The 13498-nt window shown below is 41.2% G+C and overlaps 1 protein-coding gene across 3 annotated transcripts in view; it reads left to right on the top strand.

Annotated features, from left to right (window-relative positions):
* The first annotated feature begins 12151 nt into the window (after nucleotides 1–12151).
* Nucleotides 12152–13498, top strand: part of SSPN (sarcospan) — a 35550-nt gene continuing 34203 nt past the window's right edge. Inside the window, exon 1 of one of the 3 annotated variants that reach the window (XM_036299948.1) lies at nucleotides 12152–12609. In XM_036299948.1, the coding sequence (XP_036155841.1) occupies nucleotides 12331–12609 (279 nt within the window). In that variant the 5' untranslated portion in view covers nucleotides 12152–12330. The remainder of the gene's footprint in view (nucleotides 12610–13498) is intronic. The other 2 variants (XM_036299947.1, XM_036299946.1) reach the window with 2 other exon arrangements.

Raw genomic sequence — 13498 nt, 5'->3', positions numbered from 1 at the left:
AATGATCACCCTGCCATGCCACCCAGTTCCCAACCACACAGTCCGTGCACCTTAGGTTGTGACATGCTATAATAGAATCACTTTGTCCTCTGTGCCTTACACAATTCTGTCCTCACAAGTGTAACATTTTATTACCATTATGTTTATATGTCTGTGTCCATCCCTCCAGTTGAATGTGAGCTCCCTGGGAGCAGAAACCTGCCTTTTTACCGCCAGTGCCTACTTGGTTACTTGATGATGTTAGGCACTCCATAAATGTTTATTAAATGAGTTTAAGAAAGAATCTCATACAGGCAGCCACAACTGAGGAATTGCTACCAAGAGGAAATAAATGATACAGTTAGAGTTAGTGTTTGGCAAAGGAATGCTTCCTATTGCCTTAAAGGATGGTAAGGGTGTGAAACTTAGCTTGAAGTGTGTCCTGGGCAGGTTTTGAGAGTAGGACTTAATCACAAGGGTACATCTCAAACCTACTAAATGCCCAGACTCTACCCTGAACATAACTAAATCCAAGTAAAAGAAAACATTTGTTGTTGTTTTTAAAATATATTTTTATTGATTTCAGAGAGGAAGGGAGAGGGGAGAGAGAGATAGAAACATCAATGATGAGAGAGAATCATTGATCAGCTGCCTCCTGCATGCCCCCCACTGGGGATCAAGCCCACAACCCAGGCATGTGCCCCTGACTAGAATCGAACCCAGGACCCCTTCAGTCCGCAGGCTGACGCTCCATCCACTGAGGCAAATCAGCTAGGACTATTGTTTTTTAATTAAATTTTTTTTCTTATTTTTTTTGTAATTTCTAAATTTTTCTTTTTTAAAAAAATTCTTTATTGTTGAAAATATTACATATGTCTCCTTTCCCTCCCATTGTCCTCTTCCCAGCCCACCCCAGCCCTCCAGCCTAGGCCTTCACCCCACTCTCTACCCTCTATTGTCTGTGTCCATTGGTTATGCTTATATGCACTCAAGTTCTTTGGTTGATCTCTTACCCCCGTCCCTCCCCCGACTCTCCCCTGTCTTCCCTCTGAGGTTTGATAATCTGTTTGATGCTTTTATGTTTCTGGATCTATTTTTTTTCCCATCAGTTTATGTTGTTCATTATATTCCACAAATGAGTGAGATCATGTGATATTTATCTTTTTCTCACTGGCTTATTTCACTTAGCATAATGCTCTCCATTTCTATCCATGCTGTTGCAAATGGTAAGAATTCCTTCTTTTTTACAGCAGCATAGTATTCCATTGTGTAGATGTACCTCAGTTTTCTAATCCACTCAGTGTACCATAGGTTTTTTTAAATTTTTTTAATTTTGTTTTATTACTTAAAGTATTACAAAGAGTATTACATATGTATCCTCCCCCCCCCCCCCACCACTTGACATTCCCCTGGCCTCCCCTACCCCCCAGTGTCTTATGTCCATTGGTTATGCTTATATGCATGCATACAAGTCCTTTGGTTGATCTCTTACCTGCTTCCCGCCCCCCCCAAATCCTCCCCAGCCTTCCCGTTGTAGTTTGACAGTCTGTTTGATGCTGCTCTGCCTCTTATCTATTTTTGTTCATCAGTTTATAATGGTCTTTATTATCCATAAATGAGTGAGTTCATGTGGTATTTTTCTTTCATTGACTGGCTTATTTCACTTAGCATAATGCTCTCCAGTTCCATCCATGCTGTTGCAAATGGTAAGAGTTCCTTCTTTTTTACAGCACATTTATATAAATGTGATTAGACATTTATATAACGTATGAAGTGATCACCCTGATAAGTCTAGGACCCATTTGGTGCCATACATAGTCATTACAGTATTATTGACTATATTCCATATGCTATACTTTATATCCCCATGTTTATTTTTATAACTGGAAATTTGTACATCTTAATCCCTTCCCCTTTTTCATCCAGTACCCAAAACCCCTCCTATTTGACAATCATCAAAATGTTCTCTGTATCTATGAGTTTGTTTCTGTTTTGTTTGTTTACTTATTTTGTTTTTGAGATTCCACATATAAGCAAAGTCATATGATATATCTTTCTCTGACTTATTTCATTTAGCACAATAACCTCCAGGTCCATCCATGTTGTCACAAATGGCAAGATTTCATTCTTTTTTGTAGCTGAGTAATATTTTATAATATATGTGCACTGCATCTTTATCCATTCACCTATCAATGGATACTTAGGTTGCTTCCATATCTTGGCCCTTGTAAATAACACTGCAATGAATATAGGGGTGCCTATGTCTACAAGAAAACATTTTAAATGCATTACAGGTGAGTCTGACCTGCATCCCTGGCTAAAAATCAGTGCATACGAGTATCTGTTAATATACTACTTAATTTATGATTTAGGCCAATAAGAGAGCAACAAAAGTTCCAGGTATAAATAACTAACTAGACTAGTAGAGCATGATGCTCTACTAGTACAAATACAATTAAGCTAAAGGTGATACAGATTTTAAAATGGCACTCGGCATTTCCCCATGTGCCAAATTAAACAGTTTTGTGAATAGACAACTTATAAAATGTCTATCTGCCCTACAATGGCTCCGTATCTTCCTACACAGTTTGACAGAAAATGTGTTATTTTAATATTCCTATCTTTTTGGGAATAAATGTATGGCTCACCCGTCACTTCCATACATTGTCCTTATGCTGCTGTAGAGCTGTAATTGCAGAGCTGAGGGTGCTCCTGGGCAATACTGAGGTTTACCTGGGTGGGTGCATTCGGCAGTCAGAGCACCTCCAGTTTCAAGGGTTAGAAATAACTCACGAAACCTGAGGAGTGTCTCCTGGCTTCGTGTACATTTACCCACTCAACGAATATTGATGGAGCTCTGGTGTCTGCCAAGAAGGATGGTGCGGTGGTGAGCGAGACAGTCTCGTCTTGTGATGATCGAGAGTGAGCTTGCTTCAGGCATCGTTGTTTTTGGAGACTCAAGAAACATCTCCCCCTTCCTTTGTTTTGACCATCCCAGCCTCTTTGCTCATTGGCTTTGTTCTCACGTGTCATAGAAAGACTCCCTCCAAGTGGGGCGACAGAATTCCTCCCTCTGGCAGCCTCCCTTCCAGAAGGAAGAGAGGACCGCTTCCATCCCAGCATCCTTCCCCCAGGCCTGATGGAAGGACTCTGATGCATCCTGCCTTGGCCTTGTCCTGCACGTGCCTGAGCCTTACACCCAGGGGAGGGGGCAGGGATACGACCAGTGCCCTGATCAAGTCCGATGGCCAACTCCTGTGGTTCTGGCATGGACAGCAGTCACACAAAACCATGCTGGGTGGTGAGGGGCCATTCCCCAACACATAGAAGGATTTTAGGCCCCAAACAAAGACATCCACCATCCCATGAGTGATATTTTAGGGAGTCTAATATGTGAAAAATGTGAACACTTTTCTGTTAAACTTTAATCTAGCTTAATGTTAGATTATTAAAACACTGTTTTTAAATTTTTTTATTGAAATTATTGGGGTGGCACTAGTCAATAAAATTACATAGGTTTCAGGTGTACGATTCTATAACACATCATCTGTATATCGTATTGTGTGTTCACCACCCCAAGTCAGGTCTCCTTCCATCACCATTTATCCCCCCATACCCTCTTCTACTTCCCCACCTCCCGTCCCCTCTGAAAACATTGTTTTTAAAGTGGCAGCAGTTCGGTAACTTCTGTGAAATAATTTGAAATCCACTGGGGAAACCAAGCGTGAATCCCCTGCTTATTTTGAGGCAGCCTTCACAAGATGCTTAGCAAAAGATTACACAATAAAATGAGGTCCTTCTAAGACAGCGGCTCTCAACCTGTGGGTCGAGACCCCTTTGACGGTCGAACGACCCTTTCACAGGGGTCGCTTAAGACCATCCTGCATATCAGATATTTACATTATGATTCATAACAGTATCAACATTACAGTTATGAAGTAGCAACGAAAATAATTTTATGGTTGGGTCGCAACATGAGGAACTGTATTTAAAGGGCCAGAAGGTTGAGAACCACTGTTGCTGGGGGTGGGTGAAAGACAGCATTTGACTCTGGTCACTTCCCTGAAGCAGGGGGCGGGGTCAAAGGTCAGATGAGGCACTCAAAAGAAACAGAAACCACTAGAAGAGGAGGGGGGGGGGAGTAATCTTTCTCTAGGGATCATTCTGGAAAAGTCCCAGAATTACAGAGTTGGGTGAGAATACAGAGGTGGTGGTGAGGGGGAAAAAATTATATTGTGAAGTAAAGCACTAATTCAGTAGCTGAAACTTCAGAGCATCAGGCAGCGAGTAAAAGAGAAGGACAGGGAGGGTTCTGTTTTTCTGTGGAGAGTGTAGGAGGAGAAACAATGAAAGCAGAATTGCCAAAGAGAAATTTCAGAGAGCAATAATGCGTAGGGAAGGGAAGGGAATAAGAAAAGAGGGCAGGGTTAGGATAATAGCTAACAATTATGGGTTACTTACCCGTGCCAGGGAATGTTCTGTGTGTTTTCATGAACTATTGTATTTATACTTCATAGCAACCTTCTGAAGCAAGTACTTCTAATATTTACATGTTACAGAAAGGAAATTGAGGCTGAGAGAGGTGAAGGAACTTGTCCACATCGCACAGCTGGTAAGAATTAGGAGGTTGGAAGTCAGGCAGTCTGAGTCTAGCACTTGCACTTGTACTGAGTAAAAATGAGAGCGAATTCATAGAAGAATGGCTGGAGAAAAGAACCAGGCCTACAAGATTTTGTCTGAAGGTCAAAGCTGTCTTTTAATGTGGTAATGACTGTGTATGGAAACAAGTTCAGGGGCTTGTAATTCCATGGAAACTTACATTACAATAAAAATGGTAAAAGATATCAATCTGCTGAGAGTCAGACAATGACTCAGCTATTCAAACTAAGGAGGAAGATTAGTGGTCAAAGTGAAAATCATATAGTTTGCTTACAACACATAGGATTTGAAAAATAACTTTGATGTGTTCTTTAATGTTATTATTTTAAAAACCTGGTTATAATTTATCTAGAGTATCCCAGGCTGTTGTTCCTCAAGATCAGTGGTTCTCAACCTTGGCTGTACATTAGAATCACCTGGGAATCTTTTTAAAATCCTGATTTCTGGGCCTCATCCCCCGGAAATTCTGTCTCTTTGTTATGGGATGGGGCCACAACATTAGCAACAAAGAAACAGAATTTCTGGAGGATGAGGCCCAGAAATCAGGATTTTAAAAAGATTCCCAGGTGATTCTAATGTGCAGCCAAGGCTGAGAACCACTGCTCAAGATGATTCTTAAAACAAAAATTTAAATGCACAGAGAAAATATGAGATTCTAGGATTTTAAGAAATATTATTTATATCAGAGAGATCTGAATCCTCATGAATCTTGTATGTAAACTGTATTTATGATTCATCAATATTAACACCACACAATGTTATTTGTACTGTGTGTCGGACCAATCATGACTAAGAAAGCCTGGTGTCTACCCTGATGGTGCTTTTATTTAATTTATTTTTTTAAATATATTTTATTGATTTTTACAGAGAGGAAGGGAAAGGGATAGAGAGTTAGAAACATCGATGAGAGAGAAACATTGATCAGCTGCCTCCTGCACACCCCCTCTGGGGATGTGCCCCAACCAAGTACATGCCCTTGACTGGAATTGAACCTGGGACCCTTGAGTCTGCTGGCCAACGCTCTATCCACTGAGCCAAACCAGTTAGGGCTGATGGTGCTTTTAATCTCATGGCACGTTTTAAACTAATTACTAAAATTCTGCGGCACACCAAAACATATATTTATTGCTGATCTGACAAAAAGTAGGTATGACTTTGATTCATTCACACCAGATGGCTATTGTGTTGACTGTTGCCATTTTTTTTTTTTATTTGACAGTCTAGGCCAGTGATGGCGAACCTTTTGAGCTCGGCATGTCAGCATTTTGAAAAAACCTAACTTAATTCTGGTGCCATGTCGCATATAGAATTTTTTTTGATATTTGCAACCATAGTAAAACAAAGACATATTTTTGATATTTATTTTATATATTTAAATGCCATTTAACAAAGAAAAATCAACCAAAAAAATGAGTCCGCGTGTCACCTCTGACACGCGTGTCATAGGTTTGCCATCACTGGTCTAGGGAAAAGACATCAGTGCTTCTGACTAAATAGTCAGGTATTGCATGTTTTAAAAATTCTTGCGGTGCGCCGGTTTAAAATTGCTGCTCTAGACCCTAATCAGCATCTGTTCTTGCTACCCTGGGCCTTGGCAGGAATATCTGGACTTAGAGCAAGAAGAAAAAATGTCGCCTTGGGCAAGTCACTTAACCACTCTGAAGAAATTTCAACTTCATTTTGGTTAGACTTAAAGATATAATATGTAAGAGTATTTTGTAACTTATAAATATGTGTATCATATATACATATATCCATACATATATTCTAGAAATTATTCTTATTGTAATTCATAGAAAATTGTTTTTGTTCTTTTAGAGAAAATTTTCAGGAAATAATGTATTTTCATTAAAATTTATCTATACTTATGAGATATAGCAATAACGTGCTGTGGGATAGGATGTAGAGTTAGAATGGCTCTATATCTAAAATCTGCCTCATTTAGAATAAAAATATTGATTATACACAGAGCCTAGAAGATATGAGTTCTCTCAAATGTTTTCCTCCCACTCCTGCAAACTCAACTGCACTTTATCTAGTCTTTCATTCTTTCCTCCCATCTCAGTCTACACGGGGACTTTCCTTCTGACTAATTCTCCCACCTCAAGGAACTTATCTGATCAACTGTCCAAAAAAGGATATTATCCCTCTAGCTATAGGCTTTTCTCTTTCTTTCCTCTCATAGCTAAGATTTTCCACAGATTTTTTTATACCTCTTTCCCCCCTCTGTCCTCTTAAACTCACTGAACTCTTGAAACTGCTATATGGGATTGCTCTTGGCAAAGGCAACCAATGACCATCTTGCCACTAAAGTCTGTGGACACTTTATGTTTATCTTATTTGGTTTCTCTGTTCAAGGACAGAGTGAATTTGAGGTACATTTGGGACATTCAAATGGAAATGTGGGTAGGTAGTTACATTTGCAGATCTAGCGCTAAGGAAAGAAGTCTGGGCTCTTTGGATAGATTTGGGAGTTTTCATTGAAATCATGGAGCGTATTGTGTTAGAAGGAAGAGGACCAAGAAAGGAACCAACCTTTAGGAGCTCAGCCAAGGAAGCACAGTTCATGACGTTATTGAGGGGAGGGTATGGTGGTTTTAAAATATGGTTTTGATTGTTTGATACTCTTTCTTAATTTTTCTCCTCTTGAATGTGGGCTGGACCTAGTGACTCCCTTCTAAAGAACAGAATGAGGCTCAGGTGTTGCTAAGTGACTTCTGAGGCTGTGTCATAAAAAGGATGGCTTCACCATGTTTTCTCAATCTCTGAATCTCTCGTTCTGATTGAAGCCAGATACCGTGTTGTGAGGACACACAACAGCCCTGTAGGGAGGCCAATGCCTGGAGAGACCACACGGAAAGGCACCAACTTGCCGATCAGATTAGTGAGCCTCCATGAAAGCAGATCTTCCTGCCTCAGTCAAAACTTCAGATGATTCTGAGTCTTTCAGCTGAGACTCCAGAAAATGTGATGAAATAAACTATTCTTGCTTTGCCCTGACTATTTGACTCATAGTAACCAGGGAAAAATAATTATTATTGTTCCAAACTACTATTTTGGGGTGATTTATTAGACAGGAATAGATAAGTAATTCTGAGGAACCAGAAAGGCAGGAAGAAAAGAATTTGGTAAGGTAATTTAAATTCAAAACAAAACAAAATGCACAAACTTTATTTTTTAAATTGTTAATTCATTATGGATACACAGTGACTCCTTGTATTTCTCTTGTTATTACGTTTAAAAAATTGAGACATCGTTACATACAATAAACATGCACAGACCTTAAATGCTGTTCAGAGAGTTCTCACAGTTGTTTGCACCCATGTAACCACCACCCAACGCAAGATACAGAAGACTTCCGTCACCCTAGCAAGCCCCCTTCGGCTCCTTTCTAGTCAGCTCTCTCATCCCAAGACCAAATCACTTTTTAAATTCAATGATCACAAGTTAGTTTTGCATTTTTATTTTTATATAAATGGAATTATGCAATGTTATTTTCTGTCTGATTCGTTTCGCTCAGCAAACTATTGGTGAGATTCATTCATGTCATTGCCTATATCAATAGTTCACTCCTACTTATTAGCAAGTAGTATTCCACTGTATGAATATACCATAATTTACTTATACATTCTTCTCTTCTTATTTCTTTTGGAAAAAAAGTTTGTCTTTTTAAGTTGATTTTAGAGAGAGAGGAAGGGAGAGGGAGAGAGAAACCTCTATTGGCTGCCTCCTGCATTCCCCCGGGGATTGAGTCCACAACCAGGGCATGTGCCCTGACCAGGAAATTGAACCAGCAACCTTTTGGTGCACAGAACAATGCCCAACCAACGGATTCACCAGCCACAGCCTCTCTTTATTTCTTAAATAAAATAAGTATATTTCTTCTTCATTATTGTGGACATGTCAAAATTACACGGACAAAACTTACATGTACAAAGTTATGCGGAAAAATTGATATCATTATAAATATCATATAAATAGGTAGAATGCATTAGGGAATGATTGATAGTAACCATCTCTACGGACTCTTTATAGAATGAGAGTTATAAATGCTCTGTTGACCATAGTGAGTACACTGCCCCTAAGACATTTAACTTGAAAATACGAACTGTTATGCAAAAAATCATAAATAGGTCAATTATTCTGAGAAGAAACTTGAGCCAAAAGACACAGTTAGAATTAATGACACAGAAATTAAAAAAAGGAAAAGAATAGAGAGTTATTTGTTGTACACACACACACACACACACACACACAGATCAGCAATATTTCTAGACTCATGTATGGAGGCCAGTGAGACATATGAGCCAATGGTGAGTTCAGTTGTTCTCTGTGGAGTGTCTGATACTTCTTTAAATCAAATCTGAATGAGCATTTTTGATATATTTAACTACACATTAAAGAGATTTGATATAGACTTTGGAACTGTAATAATTTTTCCATGAAATCTTTATTTTGTTCTTGGTGAGTCAAAGATCATGTGTTCAGAAATATGTGGGTTTGGAGATTATTTTCAGGTGGATTTCCCAAGGCCATTTTGTTAATGACACTAGTTTTAAAAAGAGTTATCATCATCCCAGTTCTGAACTTCTAAAGCAGAAACAGTTCGAAATAATGTTGAAATTGAGATACAGCAAAGAGAGATACTAAGCTTAATTTTGTTATTTTCCCCAGAGGATCAAAATAATCTCAAATCCTTTATGTTGACTACTCTCCTGCACTTTCTAATTTATAATCTCTGTCATTTTTGAGTTATAGGAGCAGCCAATAGAGTATCTGAAAAACACTTTGTTTCTACTTTGCCTTTCTTCCCGGTAATATAAATATCTGAAGAGGTTATTGCTTACCCTATAAAAGAGAGGCGTTGGAATTTATGAATACTAAAGAAGCCATGTTCATTTCTGTTAAACTATGTGAAAAGCTGGAAACGGTGGTTTTTCTCATAGAAAAAGATATATTAAAGGGAGCGCTCTCCCCTCTGTATCCGTAAGGACCTTTTGATCCCATTTTAGCCCTGATTACTCTCTATCAGTAACCTTTGGACAACTTTCCTCACCCTGTTCTTTGTTTTTACTTTCCTGTATGAATTAAGTGAAAATATTGTCCTCATCAATATCATCTCATGGTATCGCCAAAGATCAAGCCCTCAGGCCCAGATTCCAGCATGCAGCCGGAAATCTGAGCAGGTGGGAAACCCCTATACCGCTGCCTGCTTCCCCGGAAGCTGAACACTGGAGTCAGGATTACAATTTATCTGGGCTCTTGTTCACTGCTACTGGTTTCATTTGTAACTTGTCGCAGCTAGGCAATTAAAAGGAAGGCTTTAGAAAAGAAAGTATGTACAACTGTTTTATAACTGTGAGCCTCACTAGTTCTGAAACTTAAAAGACAAACCTACAGGAGCATCCTATTATTTTGTGTTATTCTAATTTATACCTAACTTAAGGTTTTGAGGAATAGGGATATTTTATTCTTAACTAAATGACAGCCCAGCAGTATGGTTAACCAATAGAGCCTGTATCTAGTTATATATTTGTAATAGGAATAATGGTCTCCATCAATGATTGTATATAGGGTTGGGCAACAGTAGGTTTACAGTTGTAATATAAACAAATAATACAATAATCAATAAATAATAATACAAGAATAAACTGTTTTTGCGTACTCACAACTGTAAGCCTACTGTTGCCCACCCTGTATATTATGGTGGTGAATCAAGATATTTTTGTACAGTTCTCAGGTAGCTATAGGTTCAAGGCCAATAGCTAATTCTATGATAGATGAAATACTACCCATGATCATTAAATTGTTTTAAATCACGAACAATTTAAACAGCCTAACACCCATTTGTTGGCCTATAGGTAATTCACAAGAGTTCACATTTGGTTACCTTCACCTCCATCCCCAAATAGGAGTGTGACTTATTAATCTGGTTGCTTAATAATTCCGATATTCATTTTGCATCTTTAAAAGTGGAAACTGTAATTATAAGGTGTTTCTAAGGAGTAACAGTAAGGTATGTAAAGCACCTAGCATGTGTTTGTTACAGAATAGAATAGATACTCAGTATTTGGGAGCTATATTATTCATGCTAACAAATAATGCCAGGTGGTCAGTTAGCTTCCTAAAAATGTTTAGTATATTTACATTGAAAAAAGTAAGTATTGTTCTGTTTCGTCGTTTGTTTTGTTCTCAGTCATGCCCAAATCAGGTGGGTAACTTATGTAACAGCAGCTCTTGTCTGTTCTCCCTAGAAACCCTAATGGTGTAATGGCCCCAAAGCAGCTGACAGTGACCCTATGTCAGTGCAACTCCTCAGGTTGAGGGCTGCTTCTGCTGCTCTAGGGGGAACAGGGGGGCCGCCGTTTGAATTCTGCTTCCCAAGCTACTGCAATGTGTTCCACGGACCTTATTTTTTCTCACTGATCCAGAAGGAAGGTGGAAGGAAAACAATGACATTCATAACATAAGGAATAATATATTTTATGTCTTCAAAGGTACCTTTGTGTGGACTAACTAGGCTGTTTCAAGGAGAGCTGATGACAATTAGGGTATAATTCTGAGGAAACAGAGCAGAGTTAGACTTTAAATGTGCTGAGATAGAACAATCTAGGAGTATCTATTCTAGTATCTTGGCAACATCATTATTTTTTTAATACAGCGTTCTGATTGTTCACATGACCATACCAATGTGATATATAAATACTCCAAAGTGAAGGGATCATTTCTTAGTGGTTGCACTGAAATTCTAAGTGCTACCGAGAAGTATGTGGGAATAAGAAGAATCAGTTTTATTGATTAGTTCTATGACTTTGGGCAGGGGCCACATTCTGTCTTGAACATCCTTAATATTGTCGCGCACTGTAGGTGCTTTTAGAATTTCCTAATGTAGACTGAGACAAATGCGGGAGTCCTAGGTGCATAATAACCCCCCGTCCCCCGCCCCCCCCCACCCCCCCCCAGGCACGGTTGTGGAAATTAGTGAAGACTGGCTGGGGACTCCACATAAACAGTTAAAAGAGCTTTTTAAAAAGAAGTACATGTGAGAGAGTTCACAATGAGCCCAGCATCTCTATAAACAGTTATTTCAACAGCAAATACCTCAATGGGAGAAACGCCTTTGTCAGTTGGATTGCAGAACTTAAAAAAGAAAAAGAGCCCGTGCCTTTGTTGGGAAAGAAACAGTTTAGCTCCTGGAAACGATTTCACAGCTTGGAGCCCAGCGATGCCTATTTTAGATTAAACTGTCTATTAATTAAACTGAAATGATTTAAACATTCGTCACCTTGCATTGCACCTCTCAGAAAACAAAAAAACAAAAACAAAAACCTTGGGGTTTGGAATGATGACAACAGACATTCTCCCCCGTCCCCCGCCCCCCAAGCAGCCCGCCTGTTTAAAGGATTGAAGAGGCCAAGGCACCCGCGCCGGCTCCCACGGGCTTTGGGCAAACCCTGCCCGCGGGCCCAGCCGGCGCTGCGTCCCAGCGCGTTGGCAGTTGGCGACCCCCCTCGACTCCCCCCCTGTGCTGCGGGCTCCCTGTGGCCTCTGGAGGCCCGGCCAGTCGGCTCCAAATGTTTTCCATATTTGTTCAGCCTCCGTAATCCGAATACCAGGGCAGGCTCAGCCCGCCCAGCGCCGCTCGGGGCCCAGTGCGCGCCGCACACGCACGGTCCCACCCACGCCGCCGCCATGGGCAAGGACCGGCAGCCCCGCGGCCAGCGGAGGCAGGGGGGGCCGCCGGCCGGGGACGCCGCCGGGCCCGACGACATGGGGCCGAAGAAGGGCACGGGGGCCCCCAAGGAGTGCGGGGAGGAGGAGGCCCGGACGTGCTGCGGCTGCCGGTTCCCGCTGCTGCTCGCCCTGCTGCAGCTGGCCCTGGGCATCGCCGTGACCGTGGTGGGCTTCCTCATGGCGAGCATCAGCCCCTCCCTGCTAGTCAGAGACACTCCATTTTGGGCTGGGATCCTTGTAAGCATCAAGTCTGTTTTGCCTAAGCGCGTTTGCCGAGCAGGAATGCCGAGCCGCATGGTCGAGTCACCACTAACCCAGCTGCATGCGCCCCTCCCCAGCTCCACGCCGCTAACTCGCCCTCCGCGCGGTGCCGGCTGCCTGCCGCGCTGGGTTTGCCGGGGCCAGGCCGGGCGCCCGAGGACTTGCGCCCGCTGTCCTGCTGGTTGCTCCAAACGCCTCCAACCGGCCTGACTCTAAACGCGCTCTGGACCTGGGGAGGCCAAAGGCTGTTTATTTGGATCCAATTGACCAGTTCTCCCCCGTAACAACAGCAGATTCACTTCGGCTTTTTCCTTATCCTCGTCCCTGGGCCCCACCCCTATCCCTAAATAAGTGACGAACAGAGAAGTAGTTCATCTTAGTAAAAAAAAAAAAAAAAAAAAAAAGTAGGTTTGGAAAAATTCTGCCCTTGGAGTTGCCCTATTGGTTCGCATTAATTTTATTCTTCCCAGCTGAGGTTCCATTAGTACATCTTTACAAAATAGCGGTCTAAAGCAGGAAACGCGAATGCAGCGAGCACAGCCTTAATCTGCTGGAGTCTCCAGTGGGATAAACCCAGGGCTCTGGCCCTGGCCAAGGTTTATTTGGGACTCTGCTAATGGATGTACTGTTCTGCGCAGAACACTGCTCAGCTGTTGTGAGTGTGGAGACGCACGGCATACTCGGCTTAATTAAATGGCTTCTTTGATGTGAAATGGGTGCCATGTATTGAGCACCTACTGTGTGCCTGTCCTGCTAGAGGCCTTACATATATATTTTTTTCTAATTCCCACATCATTCGTAATCGGAGACTTCTTATTTCATTTCTCAAATGAGAGAACCGAGGGTCATGAGTTGGCAAAGTTGC

Source organism: Myotis myotis, unplaced genomic scaffold, assembly GCF_014108235.1.
Source record: "Myotis myotis isolate mMyoMyo1 unplaced genomic scaffold, mMyoMyo1.p scaffold_m19_p_3, whole genome shotgun sequence".
In the NCBI taxonomy this organism is placed as follows: Eukaryota; Metazoa; Chordata; class Mammalia; order Chiroptera; family Vespertilionidae; genus Myotis; species Myotis myotis.
The sequence above is the reverse complement of the archived record's forward strand: the minus strand, read 5'-3'. Positions and strand labels throughout refer to the sequence as shown.